The sequence below is a fragment of the Spermophilus citellus genome (assembly GCF_964194105.1).
Source record: "Spermophilus citellus genome assembly, chromosome: 2".
NCBI classification, from domain to species: Eukaryota; Metazoa; Chordata; class Mammalia; order Rodentia; family Sciuridae; genus Spermophilus; species Spermophilus citellus.
Window position 1 is genome coordinate 253,060,173 of NC_138183.1, and position 11,424 is coordinate 253,071,596.

An 11,424-nucleotide genomic window follows, 5' to 3' on the forward strand; every position below is an offset into this window, starting at 1 on the left:
GCTTGTCCTTTAAGAGACTGTCCCTTTCCTTCTGCTTGGAGCTCAGTAGCCATGTAGTGAGGAAGCCCAAGCAGCCACAGGAAGGAGAAGGGCCCTGGCCACGGCTTGCAGTGGCCTCCAGCCAGCACCACCTTGCCGGCCATCCAGTCGACTTCCTCCAACGGGGATCTGGCAACCCAAGTTGAGCTTCCCAGGTGACACTGCACGGAGCAGACAAGCCATCCCTGACCAAACTCGAGATCATGAGCAAATAAACACTGCTGCTCTCATCATGGGGGAGAGCCCTGGTGGGCCTGAGTGGGGGCCAGGGCGGTGGCCAGGGGAACCAGGTTTGATAGCTGTTCCCAAGGCTTGTTCCCTGCACAAATCCCAGGGATCTCCTGGCCACTCCACCCCACAGCCTGCACTTTGCAGTTTCCCTGGTGACGCAGCTGAGTTTAGGGGGCCAGCTGTCGGTAGGGGGCTGCCGTCTGGGCTGCTTGCAGGGTAGCTGAGCTCCCGGAAAAGACTGTCCCTGGCGACCGTAATTGGCAATGTCCTTCCTTCAGGAAGTTAGCCTCACTGTCCAAATATAATAACAGGGTTTGAGAATTTAATTTTTTCCCCCAGGGTCACGATTCGTTCTGTTGTGCGCGTATCCCAGGGAGAGGGGCAGAGGAGAGATCTCTTGCCACTAAGGACCTGTTGATGGGATTTTTTCTTAATTAGTGTTTACTTCCATTTTTATATCAGATCTACATCTTTAAAAATATATACGGACCACACAGGCTTCTCCATTTCCTGTGGCCCGCACAGCTGAGTGCCTTGGTCCTAGAGCATGGGCCTCCCACTTCCACCTGCCCCAGCACCGAGGGCTGCCCAGCAGTGCAGGGCTCTGGGCTTAATTTGAGTTGCAGATAAACAAAAAGAGCACCAGCATGGCTCAGGACATTCTCGGACTCAGAAACTGCTCCTTGTTTGCGTAAAATTCAGCTTCCCCCGAGTTCTGTTTGCATCTGTCTGCCTGCACCTCAGTCAGCTGGGAGGCTGTCCAGGGTGAAATGGGGCCCACAGCGTGTCGGAGGGACACAGAGAGAGGTGAGGCTGGGGGACAGGCAGATAGTTCTTTCACATTGACCGACTGAGTGATGGGTGGAGGTGCTGGTATTGACAGAGTCGTGGTTCCACGCATGGAGGGAGCTCAGCTCCTGTGCCGTCTATGTGTAGATTATATTTCAACAAAGGATTTTTAAGTGCTGATACTTTTTGTGGTCCCTAAAATGTATCAGGTCCCAGGGAATGGCAGGAGGGACTGGCCAGCCTCTCTGCAGGGCTCAGGCCCCTGGGTGGAAATGCCCCCAGGGCCTCTAACACTGCCCCTCCAGCCTTGGACCGCTGGCCACTGGCCCTCTCTGGAGGCGCCCACATCCCATCAGCCAGATGGACTCACATATGGCCTGGGGAGCTGCCCAGGGCCCGACTCTGGGCCAGGAAACAGGTGTAGCTGCCCAGGGCCGGCATGACTCACTGATGGCCCCTGCCCCCACCACAGGCAATGGGCCGGGCAGAGCTGCCAGCGTCGCCCCTTCCCTTGGGGCCAGAGAACACCCTGCTGGGTGAGCCACCCGAGGGTGCAGTGGAGTCCCAGACTCCTGGCCATCAGGGACAGTCCTGGGGAAGCTCATTGCCATGAGCCCACCCCTGGAGCAGGCCACAGCAGTCCCATGGCCTGGGGGGGAGGGGCAGCAACGTGTCTGCTTGGGCCGGGCCTGGTGGGCGGAGCATGTGGGGCGGCCCTGGGAGTAGTGGTTTCCCTGCCCCAGAGCCCAAGGGCAGCAGGCGCTGGGCTGGGGTGGCTTGCTGAGGGGGGCGGAGGGGGCTGGGGCTGGGGAGGGGGGCATTGCCCTGTAAGGCAAGGATGGCTCGAGCCAGGGAGCCCAGGACTTGCAAGGGGCTGCCTCCTGAGCTCCCACCTTGCTCAGGAGAAGAGCTGAGCACCCTGCAGCTGTGTCCAGGAGGGGCCTAAAGCGTGGTGGGGAGTGTCTGCTAGCCCAAAACAGACCAAGCACCTTTGGGTGATGGGGACTCTGCCTTCATCGTGCCTGAGCCCATCTCCCTGGGAGGCTACGGCTTCGGGGAGAGGCTCTGTACCCCAGCTCTGTGGCCTGTGGCCTATTTCAGGGTCAGGATCGAGACTGGGTGTATGCTGGGATGGCTGTGGCCACTCACCTATACACATGAGACATGTACCCATAGAGTACACCCGCTGACCTAAACCAAGGCCCAGCTGGGCTTTCCCTTGAAGGCCAGTACCCACAGCCTCTTTGCCAGGGAGACCCGGGGAGGTGTGGAAGAGAGAGGTCAGCTGATCCTGGTCATGGCCCTGCTTTCAGATTTTACAAAGACTGGCCACCATGAAGCAGGTGGCCTCTAGGGCCTCCCTGAGGTAGAGCCCACCTGGGCCTCCCATCTGCCCTCCTCTCCAGCCTCACAGCCCAGCTGAGCACATCGCAGTCCACAGTGGAAGACCCCATTTCAGAGCCTCCTGTGTGGCCGCGGCTGTCCCCGGACAGCAAGACTATGCAGAGCTAAGTGAGGGGACTTCTTCCCCAAAGCGGCTTGCAGGAAAGGTGGGGTTCTCTTGCCAACCATCCCCAACCCTCTGGACCTCGCGGTCCCCACCCCCCTCTTCTCAGCTTGCATCCCAAACCCCAGTTCCTACAACCTTAGCCCCTCCATAAAAGTACCCAATCCAGCCAGGTGCGGTGGTGCAGCCTGTAATCCCAGCGGCTCAGGAGGCTGAGACAGGAGGATGGCGAGTTCAAAGCCAGCCTCAGTAACTCAGTGAGGCCCTAAGCAACTTATCGAGGCAGGCATTTCTGTGAACCCATCTACCCAGGTCACAGTGAACCGTGGAATACACACGCAGAAACACACGGACGGACAGTTACGTGACTTGAACTTCAGTCACAAGTGCCAGTCTCTAGGGGTAGTTCCGGGGGCTTTTATCTGTGACCACTGTGTTCCCGGAGTGAGGCTGGGTGCAGTGGGGTGAGCTGGAGACTATGGGAAGGGAAGGCCGGGGTCCCGGGGGAGCGGGATTGGCTCAGCCAGCCACCCTCCCTTTCCCAGTAGTGATGACATCAGTGCAACCGGCAGGTGGTGCACATTTGTCACGTCCCCTGCAGGCCTCACCCTTGATGAGCCCATCTTCCCCAGGCCAGCTCCTTACCAGCACTGGGGGTGACACCAGTGTTGGCCTGTGTCACTCACTGGTTCAGAGAAGATTTGTGGAGGGATTTGTGTGAGGCGCTGGTCAGCATATCTATTATTATGTGTATGGGGGAAAGCCCAGCTGACACTGGCTTACCTAAAAGGGAAGAGCGTTCCTCTGTCAGGAAATAAGCCTGGAGGTCAGCAGCCCAGGGACCTGGGCTCAGGGTTACCTAAGACCTGGCTTTCTTGGTCTTGCTGTCTGTCATCTGAAGCCATCACTTTGAGGTCCAAAACAGTTGCTTGACTCCAGCCCTCATATCCACATTCCAGGAAGCAGGAAGCAGGAAAGGAGAAGGACCAAAAAGAGACCCACCACGTGACCCCCTCAACTTGGAATGTGTGGGGCTCTACTCTTCAACTGGCCGCTGCTGCTCCCCTGTCAGGCCCAGCTTCCTGACCCCATGTACCACCTTCTGATGATAACCAGGTGGACGTTCATATAATTGGTGCATATTGGGGTTTCTGCGGCTGCTTTCACCCAGGGCTAGGGTCATGCGAGGGTGCCCTCCCATGTGGGGACACAGCCAGGCACCCTTGCGGCCTGTGCTCTTTCTGGCCGTCAGAGGCAGACTGTTTTTCCTAGTGGTGGTGAGCAGGCGTCTGGGGGAGGCTGATCCAGCTCACAAGGTGGGGGCCCATGCTTTCTGCTCGAATCCTATTACGCTAATGGTGACCCATTTTGTCTGCCACACACTGGGCTGTCTTGAAGATGACAGGTTGACAATGACTCCCATTGGGTCACTGCGGAGCGAGGAGCCCATTAGAACACTGCGCCGGGAGCTGTCATCCCAGAAGTGCTGTCCTCGCTCACCCAAGCAGATCTGCCCTCCGCGGGGTCCCAGCTCGCCTCCCAGCTCCGCCTCGTGTCTGTGCCCACTGCGCTCGGGCCTTGCAGCCCAGCTCCCGGCCACCTTCCAGATCTGCCCAGAATCCCCCACCACCCAGGGAGGCCTGGGGACCGAGCTGCCACCCCAGGCCGTGGGAGAGGCCGGCATGCAGGAGGTGGTGGCCTGGGCAGTCTGTCCTGATCATGCTGCCTGGCGGCACAGCACGGGCCTTGAAGTGGCTTCTGGGGACGAGAGAGGATCTGCCTAGGACCGCATAGGACTTTCCATGAGAAACGGGGGACAGGTGGCTGAGGGTGGTCCTTACTGGTCAGTCACTTACTTATTCTTAAGACAGGTTCTCTCTATACAAAGCCAGCCCCCAATTCGGGGCTCATGCGACCTTCCTGACTCAGCCTCTGAGAAGCTGGGGCTGCAGGCTGTGCCACCACTGCACCCCGCTTTGGTTCTTCTTATAAATGCTCTCCCTCTCTTCTTAGCGACGTTGGCTCAAGAGCCACGCATCTTACTAACAGGAAGGCACTCACCAGACAGACCCCGGGGTTTCTTTTAAAGCGAAAAGGAAACAAAAAGAGTCCAACTCCTGAAGGAAGGCAGCGGAGGGCCGGGACTCAGCCCAGGGACGGCACCTGCCCCGCACGCAAGGCCCTGAGCTCCGACCTCGGCCCTGGGAGAAAAGCCAGGGAAGCCGAGGAGAGCTGGACAGGGTCCACCCCGAGGACAGGCTTAGAACCTCGGCCTTTCCAGACAGCTCAGAGCCTCCTGTTCAAGGGAAGCTGATAAAAATGTGTCCTCAAGATCTGGCAGCCTGGAAGAGGGACCTGACAGAAGGACGGTGTCCTGAGCTCTGGGACACCAGGACAGAGGGACAGCAGGACTCACCGTCAGGTAGAGGGGGATACCTGTGGCCCGAGCCCCTGCCAGCTCCCAATACCCCTTCAATCAGGGACACACAGGGCCACCTCTCTGCAGGTCACAGGGAGCCACCCTGTCGTCCGTCCACATCTCAGCTGCCCCTCTGCCCTCCACTGCCAGGGCCACACCCTCACTTCCTCTTCCCTCCCTGGCAGGAAGCCACCGTGGGGTTAACTATGGCTTCAGACCCAGCCTGTGGGTGGAGGCCAAGGCCTGGCCCCTCCCCTGCCGCCCCAGGCTGTGGGAAGAGGACTGGGAGTCACCGCACACCTCGAGGTCATCCTGCCCCAACCCGAGACCCTCGCCAACCAGCATGGCCCAGAGTGGGCACTTGGCACCCCAGGCCAGAGCCCTGTGCCTTTGAGCCCTGTGCCTTGACCAGATCCTGGGGCACACAACGTCCTTTTTTGCCCATGTGGAGGCCGGCGGGTCTCGCCAGGGGGTGCCCCAGCCGTGGGCACAAGGTTCTTGAGACCAGAAAGTGGGAGGCACTGATGAACGGCCTCGTCACCATTACCATTTGTCTTGTAACCCAGTGACCGTGGGTTTCCAGATGACCACTCTGAAATTTGGCCTGGTGTGGGAGAGGGCGTCCCCTTGCCCCCAGTGGTGGGGGGGTATCCAGCCAGCCAAGGGGAGTGTGGGGCGTGTTTGTAGCGTGTCCCCCGTCTCTAGACACCTGAGGTGGCACCTGACTCTCCTGGTGTCTGAATGGGGAGGGCGGCTGGGCTTCCCTGTGGCACCGTGGTCCCCTGAGCCCCCACTCAGGAAGTTTTTGTGGGTAAGAGGCAGGGCTTGTTCCTGAGGCTTCTTCCGGCTGCTAGGCCCACACCCACCAGGGGTCTGGAAGTGTGAGCCCCGGCTCTTGGCTCCACAGGTTCTCAAGCACCACTAAACCCTCGGATCTTTCAAATGGACCCAGAACCAGCAGTGGCTGCTCTACAGGGCGATGGGCTGTCCAGGCCGGTTGTGCCCTGCCCCAGGAAGGGCCTACCGCAGCTCCAGGTGTCCAGGCAGCACTGTTAGCAGAACAGTGGGCTTGCATTTAGGGGGACAGAGCTTGCGCTCCCCGCCATCCGGGTGGGGACAGAGCGGGAACAGGCCCTGCGTGCTTCACAGCACCCCAAGTACAGTGCAGATGGGCCAAGCTTGGGCAGAGGGGTCGCCCCAGCAGTCCCCAGGCCTCTGGAGGTCTCTCCCAAGGGAGGCTGGGAGGCTGCAGCCAGAGTCCGGGGTCCTAGGATGTGGGGCAGGGGCAGCGGGCCGAGGTGGGACGACAGGGGCGGGCTCAGCCACCCGTCGGGCCGCGTGTCTGGGGGTGTCTCCCACGGATTCGGGGGTTCGTTCCTGCGGACAAAGGGGCTCTTCCGCCCCCTCTTGTGGTGCGGGCTCACAGCACTGAGAGCAGCGGAGTTGCGGTCACTGCGGTCCCCGCGGCTCCCCGGGGGCGGGGGCGGCGCTGGGCGGTGACGTGGTGGCTGCGGCTCCCGCTCGCGCGGCATAAATAGCGGCGGGGCTCGGACTGCATCACGTCGGGGAGCCGGACTCGCCATGCGGTGAGCGCCAGCCCGCGCCCAGTCCCGGACACGCGACGCCCGGACCGACCCCGCCGCCTGGGAGCGCTGCCGGACCGCCCCGCCGCCCTTCCCGACCCTCCGCCGCTCAAGGTACCCGCGCTCGGTCCGCTCGGGCCCCGCGTCCCCGCCCCGACGTGCGCCAATCCGCCCCGCTTCGCCCCGCTGCAGATGGCCAGAGGCAGCGCCCTGCTGCTCGCCGCGCTCCTGCTCGCCGCCGCGCTGCCGGCCACGCTGGGGCTCGGGCCGCCGGTAAGTGTAGGGGACAGGGCCCCCCGGGCGGGAAGGGGCAACCGCATCAGCTCCAGCCCGGGGTGGAGGCTGGTGCGTCCCCTGCCCGCCCGCCTGGAGGTGCGCGTCCCAGCGGAAGGGACCCGCAGCTGCGCAGGTGAGCGGAGCGCGCTGGGTGGGCGCCCGGTGCGAGCTCTGGGTGGGCGCCCGGCGGCCCCGCTTCCCGGACAGCGCGGGCTTAGAAGAGGGTTCGTCCGGCTCAGCTGAGATGAGCGCCACAGCCGGCGCCGGCTGGGAGGCCAGGAGGCTGAGTCGCCCTGGGTCAGCGTCAGACAAAGGGCTCCCAGCCTTTTGTTCCATTGGCCTGGAGCGCCCCGCTGCGCCCCGGTCACCTTAGCTCCGTGGTCCAGCCCCCCTGACCCTCCTTTCTCCCGGTTAAGGCAAAGGAGAAGAGAGGCTGGACCCTGAACAGCGCCGGCTACCTCCTGGGCCCGCGTAAGTGAGGGACAGCCCTCGGGCTATGGGGTGGTCGGTTAATCCCGCTCCCTGGAACCTGCTAGCCGGTGATCATTTTAATACATGGATGTCCAGTTTGGGCCACATACAAGGAGGACATTTACAGGACACTGTGAGGGGACTGAGCCCCCCATCAGCTTAGCCAGCTCCTTAGTTCCACGGATACCCTCTCCCACTCCCAGGAAGGCAGCCCCAGACCTGAGCTGTTTCCCGGGCACCCCATGACCTCTGGGGCTCACTCGTGCTAAGGCCAGCTTAGGAGAGGCAGCCTGGCAAGCCCTCTGTCAGAGCTCAGGGCCTCGGCGGGGTCGGACTGCTGCGAGGACACCTCCAGGGTCAGGCCTCTGTAGCTCGTGCCAGGAACCCTGCCTCCAGGACAGTGAATCAGTCTCCCCTCAACGCGCCCTGCAGACGCACAGCCCACCTGGTTGTGTAGCCAGGACCTCGTCCCCTCCTGAACAGCCACACCCAGCCCCTCCCACTGGCTCAGCTCCAGGGAGCTTCTCTCCTGGACTCCTGTGACAGCATCGGAAGCACTCTTCTTGCCATCACAGTCCCCCATGTCAGCCCCAACACCCAGTCTCCCTCCCTGCCGCCTTCCTCTCTCTGGCTCCACTCATCTCCACACGCTGCCAGAGAGGTCTTTTGTTGTCTTCATGGAAGGTACCGGCTGTACACCAGGCTGTCCTGCGTGGCCGGCTCGTTGCATGTCCCCTTCTTTTGGGTAGCACCTGTATGAGAGTGGGCAGATGGCCCCTGTCACCAGGCCTCCCTCTTCTGCGTTTCCACACTTTGCCTTACTTTCAGTCTGGCTGTCCCTTTGGGGGGAGGGCATGATCGGTGATCGGTCAGTGCTCTCTCCTCTGCAAGCAGATGCCATCGACACCCACAGATCCCTTAGTGACAAGCACGGCCTGGCTGGGAAGCGGGAGCTCCAGCCCGAGGAGGAAGCAAAGCCAGGTGAGAGGAGCGACCCCCACGCCCACCCTCCCAGGGGCGCAGAGTGTGGTCAGGAGCAGCTGCAGGGACCAGGGGGCTGGGCCGAGGGGTCTTCTAGGCCCAGCCCTTCCATGGCTCCAGAGAAAGCACAGGGGTGCCCTCTAGCCCTGGGTTGCTCACTGCCCTTTCGGTGCCCAGATCCCTAACAATGGGTGACAGAGGGTACAGGTGACCCTTTCTGTTTTCTAGGAAGCCTTGACAGGTCGCTGCCTGAGAGCAATATAGTGCGCACACTAATTGAGTTTCTGACTTTCTTGCATCTCAAAGGTATGTGAAATATCACAATTTTTTTTAGAAAGAGAATTTTTTAATATTTATTTTTTAGTTTTCGGTGGACACAACATCTTTATTTTATTTTTATGTGGTGCTGAGGATGGAACCCAGCGCCCCACACATGCCAGGCGAGCACGCTACCACTTGAGCCACATCCCCAGCCTAGAAATGTCACAATTTTAAAACGCCATTTTTGGCTGGGGGTGTGGCTCGGTGGTGGAGCACCTTCCTGGCATGCGCAAGGCTCCGGGTTCCATCTCCAGCCACGCACACACATGCTCTCTCTTAGAGCACCCAACACACAAAGTTGATCAAGAAAGGGCTCCACCCGCCAGGTGTTGTGGTATCCCTGCTACTGGGAGCTGAGGCAGAGAATCACTTGAACCCAGGAGCTTGAAGTCAGCCTGGGCAACACAGGGAGACCATTTTAAAAAGAAAAAGGAGGGCTGGGTTGTAGCTCTGTTGGTAGAGTGCCTGCCTAGCATTCACAAGGCCCGGGGTTCAGCCCCAGCACCACAAAAAAAAAAAAAAAAAGAAAGGAAAACAAAAAGGAAAAAGAGAAAGGGTCTCGTGCATTTATGCAAAGCCCTTTCCTGGTGTGTATTAGGGTTACAGGGACAAGACACTGATGCTAGGACTGCAGCACAGTCACAACACTGCCCCTCAAAGCGTCACCAGACCAACATTGCTACCTGGAAGAGAGGGGCCTTTGGGTTTAGTTTGCTCCACTGGATCCATCATAGTCTTTGACATGGTGACAACTGACCTGTCCTTAGAGCAACAGCAAGCCTCAAGCCAGGTGCTCTAGAGGCCGTCTAGGGTCATATTCAGATCTCAGAGAAAAGGCTCTTGACCCTGTCTGGCCTTAATGGGACAATCACTGGTCAGAACACACTGCAGTGGTGGGAGGAGCCCAGGAAGAGGCCCGAGGCTCTGAGCACCAACACAGGGAGGCCAGCATGGGACCTGGTGGGGGACGAGGATGGACCACTTTGTCTCTCCAACAGAGACGTTTGGTGGCTGACTTCTGCAGTTGTTCTGCTGTGGATGCAGTGCGGGGGGCTCTCTCTGCGCCCTGTTTGGCTGAAGGACTTCCAGCAGGCCTGGGGAGAGGGAGAAGTTGGGGCTGGGGGATTTAGGCTGCTGCTCATTCCCTAGCACCATCCAGGCACAGGGAGGGTGCGGAGGAGGACTCGGTGGTGTGTGGTGTTTGCAGGCTCCAAGCCATCAGCCGGCTCCGCTGTAGGGCCCAGGGGACTTGGGGAGCAGGCGGGGTCTGCATGTTGTTGTTCTGGTGTGTTTTGCTTTTAATTTTGTAACATGGAAAGTCCTTTGTTAGGAGATATCGATTTCCATTACCCGATAGGAATTATACTTCTTTATAGCCTGAATTAAGAGCCGGACAGTTTCAGATGCATTCTGAGCACGGGCGTTAAGAGTGGGAGACAGAGGGCTTCCTGCCCTTCCTGCCGTGTGCCAAGGCCGGTTCTCTCTTGCCCGCTGCCTGAGCGTGTTTCTTCCCTTTCCAGAGGCCGGAGCCCTCCACAGCCTGGCCGGCCTCCCACCGGAGGTCTCCTCAGAAGACACAGAGCAGTCCTGAGGCGCCGTCACCCTGGAAGATGAGGAAACTCTGCCCTTTTGTGCAGAGTGACCCACTCTGTGCTCCGCTTCTGTGCTGTGCTGCTATCATTTAAGATGATTTGGTTTAGGTAATTGTTCTGAGCGACAAAATAAAAAACAGCAACTGCACTCGTCTGGTTCTTGCGGGCTTTGGTCTCTGTTTTACCCACACTGCGCAGCAGATACAACCCCAGAGCCCAGACACCGTGTGGAGACATCTCTGCGTCACCCCCTATTGCATGTCCTAGGACTGAGTCAGACGTGATGATGGAGGCAAGTCTGTTACTGAGGTGAACCAAACACAAGCCCACAAACCTCCGTCCTGAAGAGCTGCTATTTAGGGACAGGCCAGGTTGGATGAGGGTGACAGGGTGGCTGTCAGTGCTGTGTGGTGACAGCCGGCCAGCAGGGGTGAGGGGTGTCAGCTCTGCCCTGCCTGGCTCATTGTCATGTGGGAGGCGGGATGGGCCTCTGGGGAGAGCTGGAGCCTGTCAGAAGGTCCTGGAAGGAAACAGGCCTAGAGAAAGGGCCAGGAACCCTCGGAGGACAAACGTGCAGGCTGGGGGACTGGGAGGGGCCTTTCCCTGGACGCAGGCCCTAGTAGCCCTGTGGGTGGGAGGGGACTGAGGAGCCCCAGGGCCTGGTGGCTCACCACCGCTGCATTCATCCTGGGGACTCCCCAACGTGATGGCCTTGGGCGGCCACATGTGAGGGTGGACTCTACCTGACCTGCGTGGAGGGCCGCTCAGCGTGCTGCTGTGGGCTCAGGAGCGAGCCTGTGGGCTCCAGACCTGCCCTCGCCCTCCCCCGCTCCCTCCCCCCGCTCATCCCACCCCAGCTGCTCCCCACCCCCACTTGCTCTGTGCTCCTGGACCTCTCCACCCTTCGACCTCCAGGCTCCTGCACTTCAACCAGGTGTCCACTCCCAACACCCAGGCCTGGACAGGGACGTGGGGCCTCATTTCTTCTCCTTCACATTTCATTCTCTCCAACTTGAGCAGCTACTGGGGACGCCTGCCACTGTTGCCCTGCTGGTCCAGGACAGCATGGGCTGGCCCTCTCAGCACCGAGCTGGAGCCTGTGCTGTCTGGTATCTTGCCACGCCCATGCAGGGGCCTGTCACCCCAGAGCTGCCCCCAGCCTCCTGGCTCAGCCCTCAGGCCAGGACCCACTGCAGCTGCTACCCCGCCTCACCT

At 60.2% G+C, this 11,424-nt stretch overlaps 1 protein-coding gene across 3 annotated transcripts; it reads left to right on the top strand.

Annotated features, from left to right (window-relative positions):
• The first annotated feature begins 6,274 nt into the window (after positions 1-6,274).
• Positions 6,275-10,333, top strand: GAL (galanin and GMAP prepropeptide). 3 transcript variants are annotated; one of them, XM_081278968.1, is made up of 6 exons: positions 6,275-6,682; positions 6,761-6,841; positions 7,261-7,315; positions 8,144-8,296; positions 8,525-8,602; positions 10,138-10,333. In XM_081278968.1, the coding sequence occupies exons 2-6, from the start codon at positions 6,761-6,763 to the stop codon at positions 10,206-10,208; spliced, it is 438 nt and encodes a 145-aa protein (XP_081135094.1). In that variant the 5' UTR covers positions 6,275-6,682; the 3' UTR covers positions 10,209-10,333. The 3 variants fall into 3 exon arrangements, with proteins under 3 accessions (XP_081135094.1, XP_081135095.1, XP_081135096.1); XM_081278969.1 differs by having other exon boundaries at positions 8,207-8,296; XM_081278970.1 differs by having other exon boundaries at positions 8,210-8,296.
• Positions 10,334-11,424: the final 1,091 nt, after the last annotated feature.

Coding starts and splice junctions, on each gene's coding strand:
- GAL (XM_081278968.1), top strand. CDS start 6,761: ATGGCCAGAGGCAGCGCCCTGCTGCTCGCCGCGCTCCTGCTCGCCGCC. Junction 6,842..7,260: donor CGCTGGGGCTCGGGCCGCCG/GTAAGTGTAGGG, acceptor CTCCCGGTTAAG/GCAAAGGAGAAGAGAGGCTG. Junction 8,297..8,524: donor CGAGGAGGAAGCAAAGCCAG/GTGAGAGGAGCG, acceptor TCTGTTTTCTAG/GAAGCCTTGACAGGTCGCTG.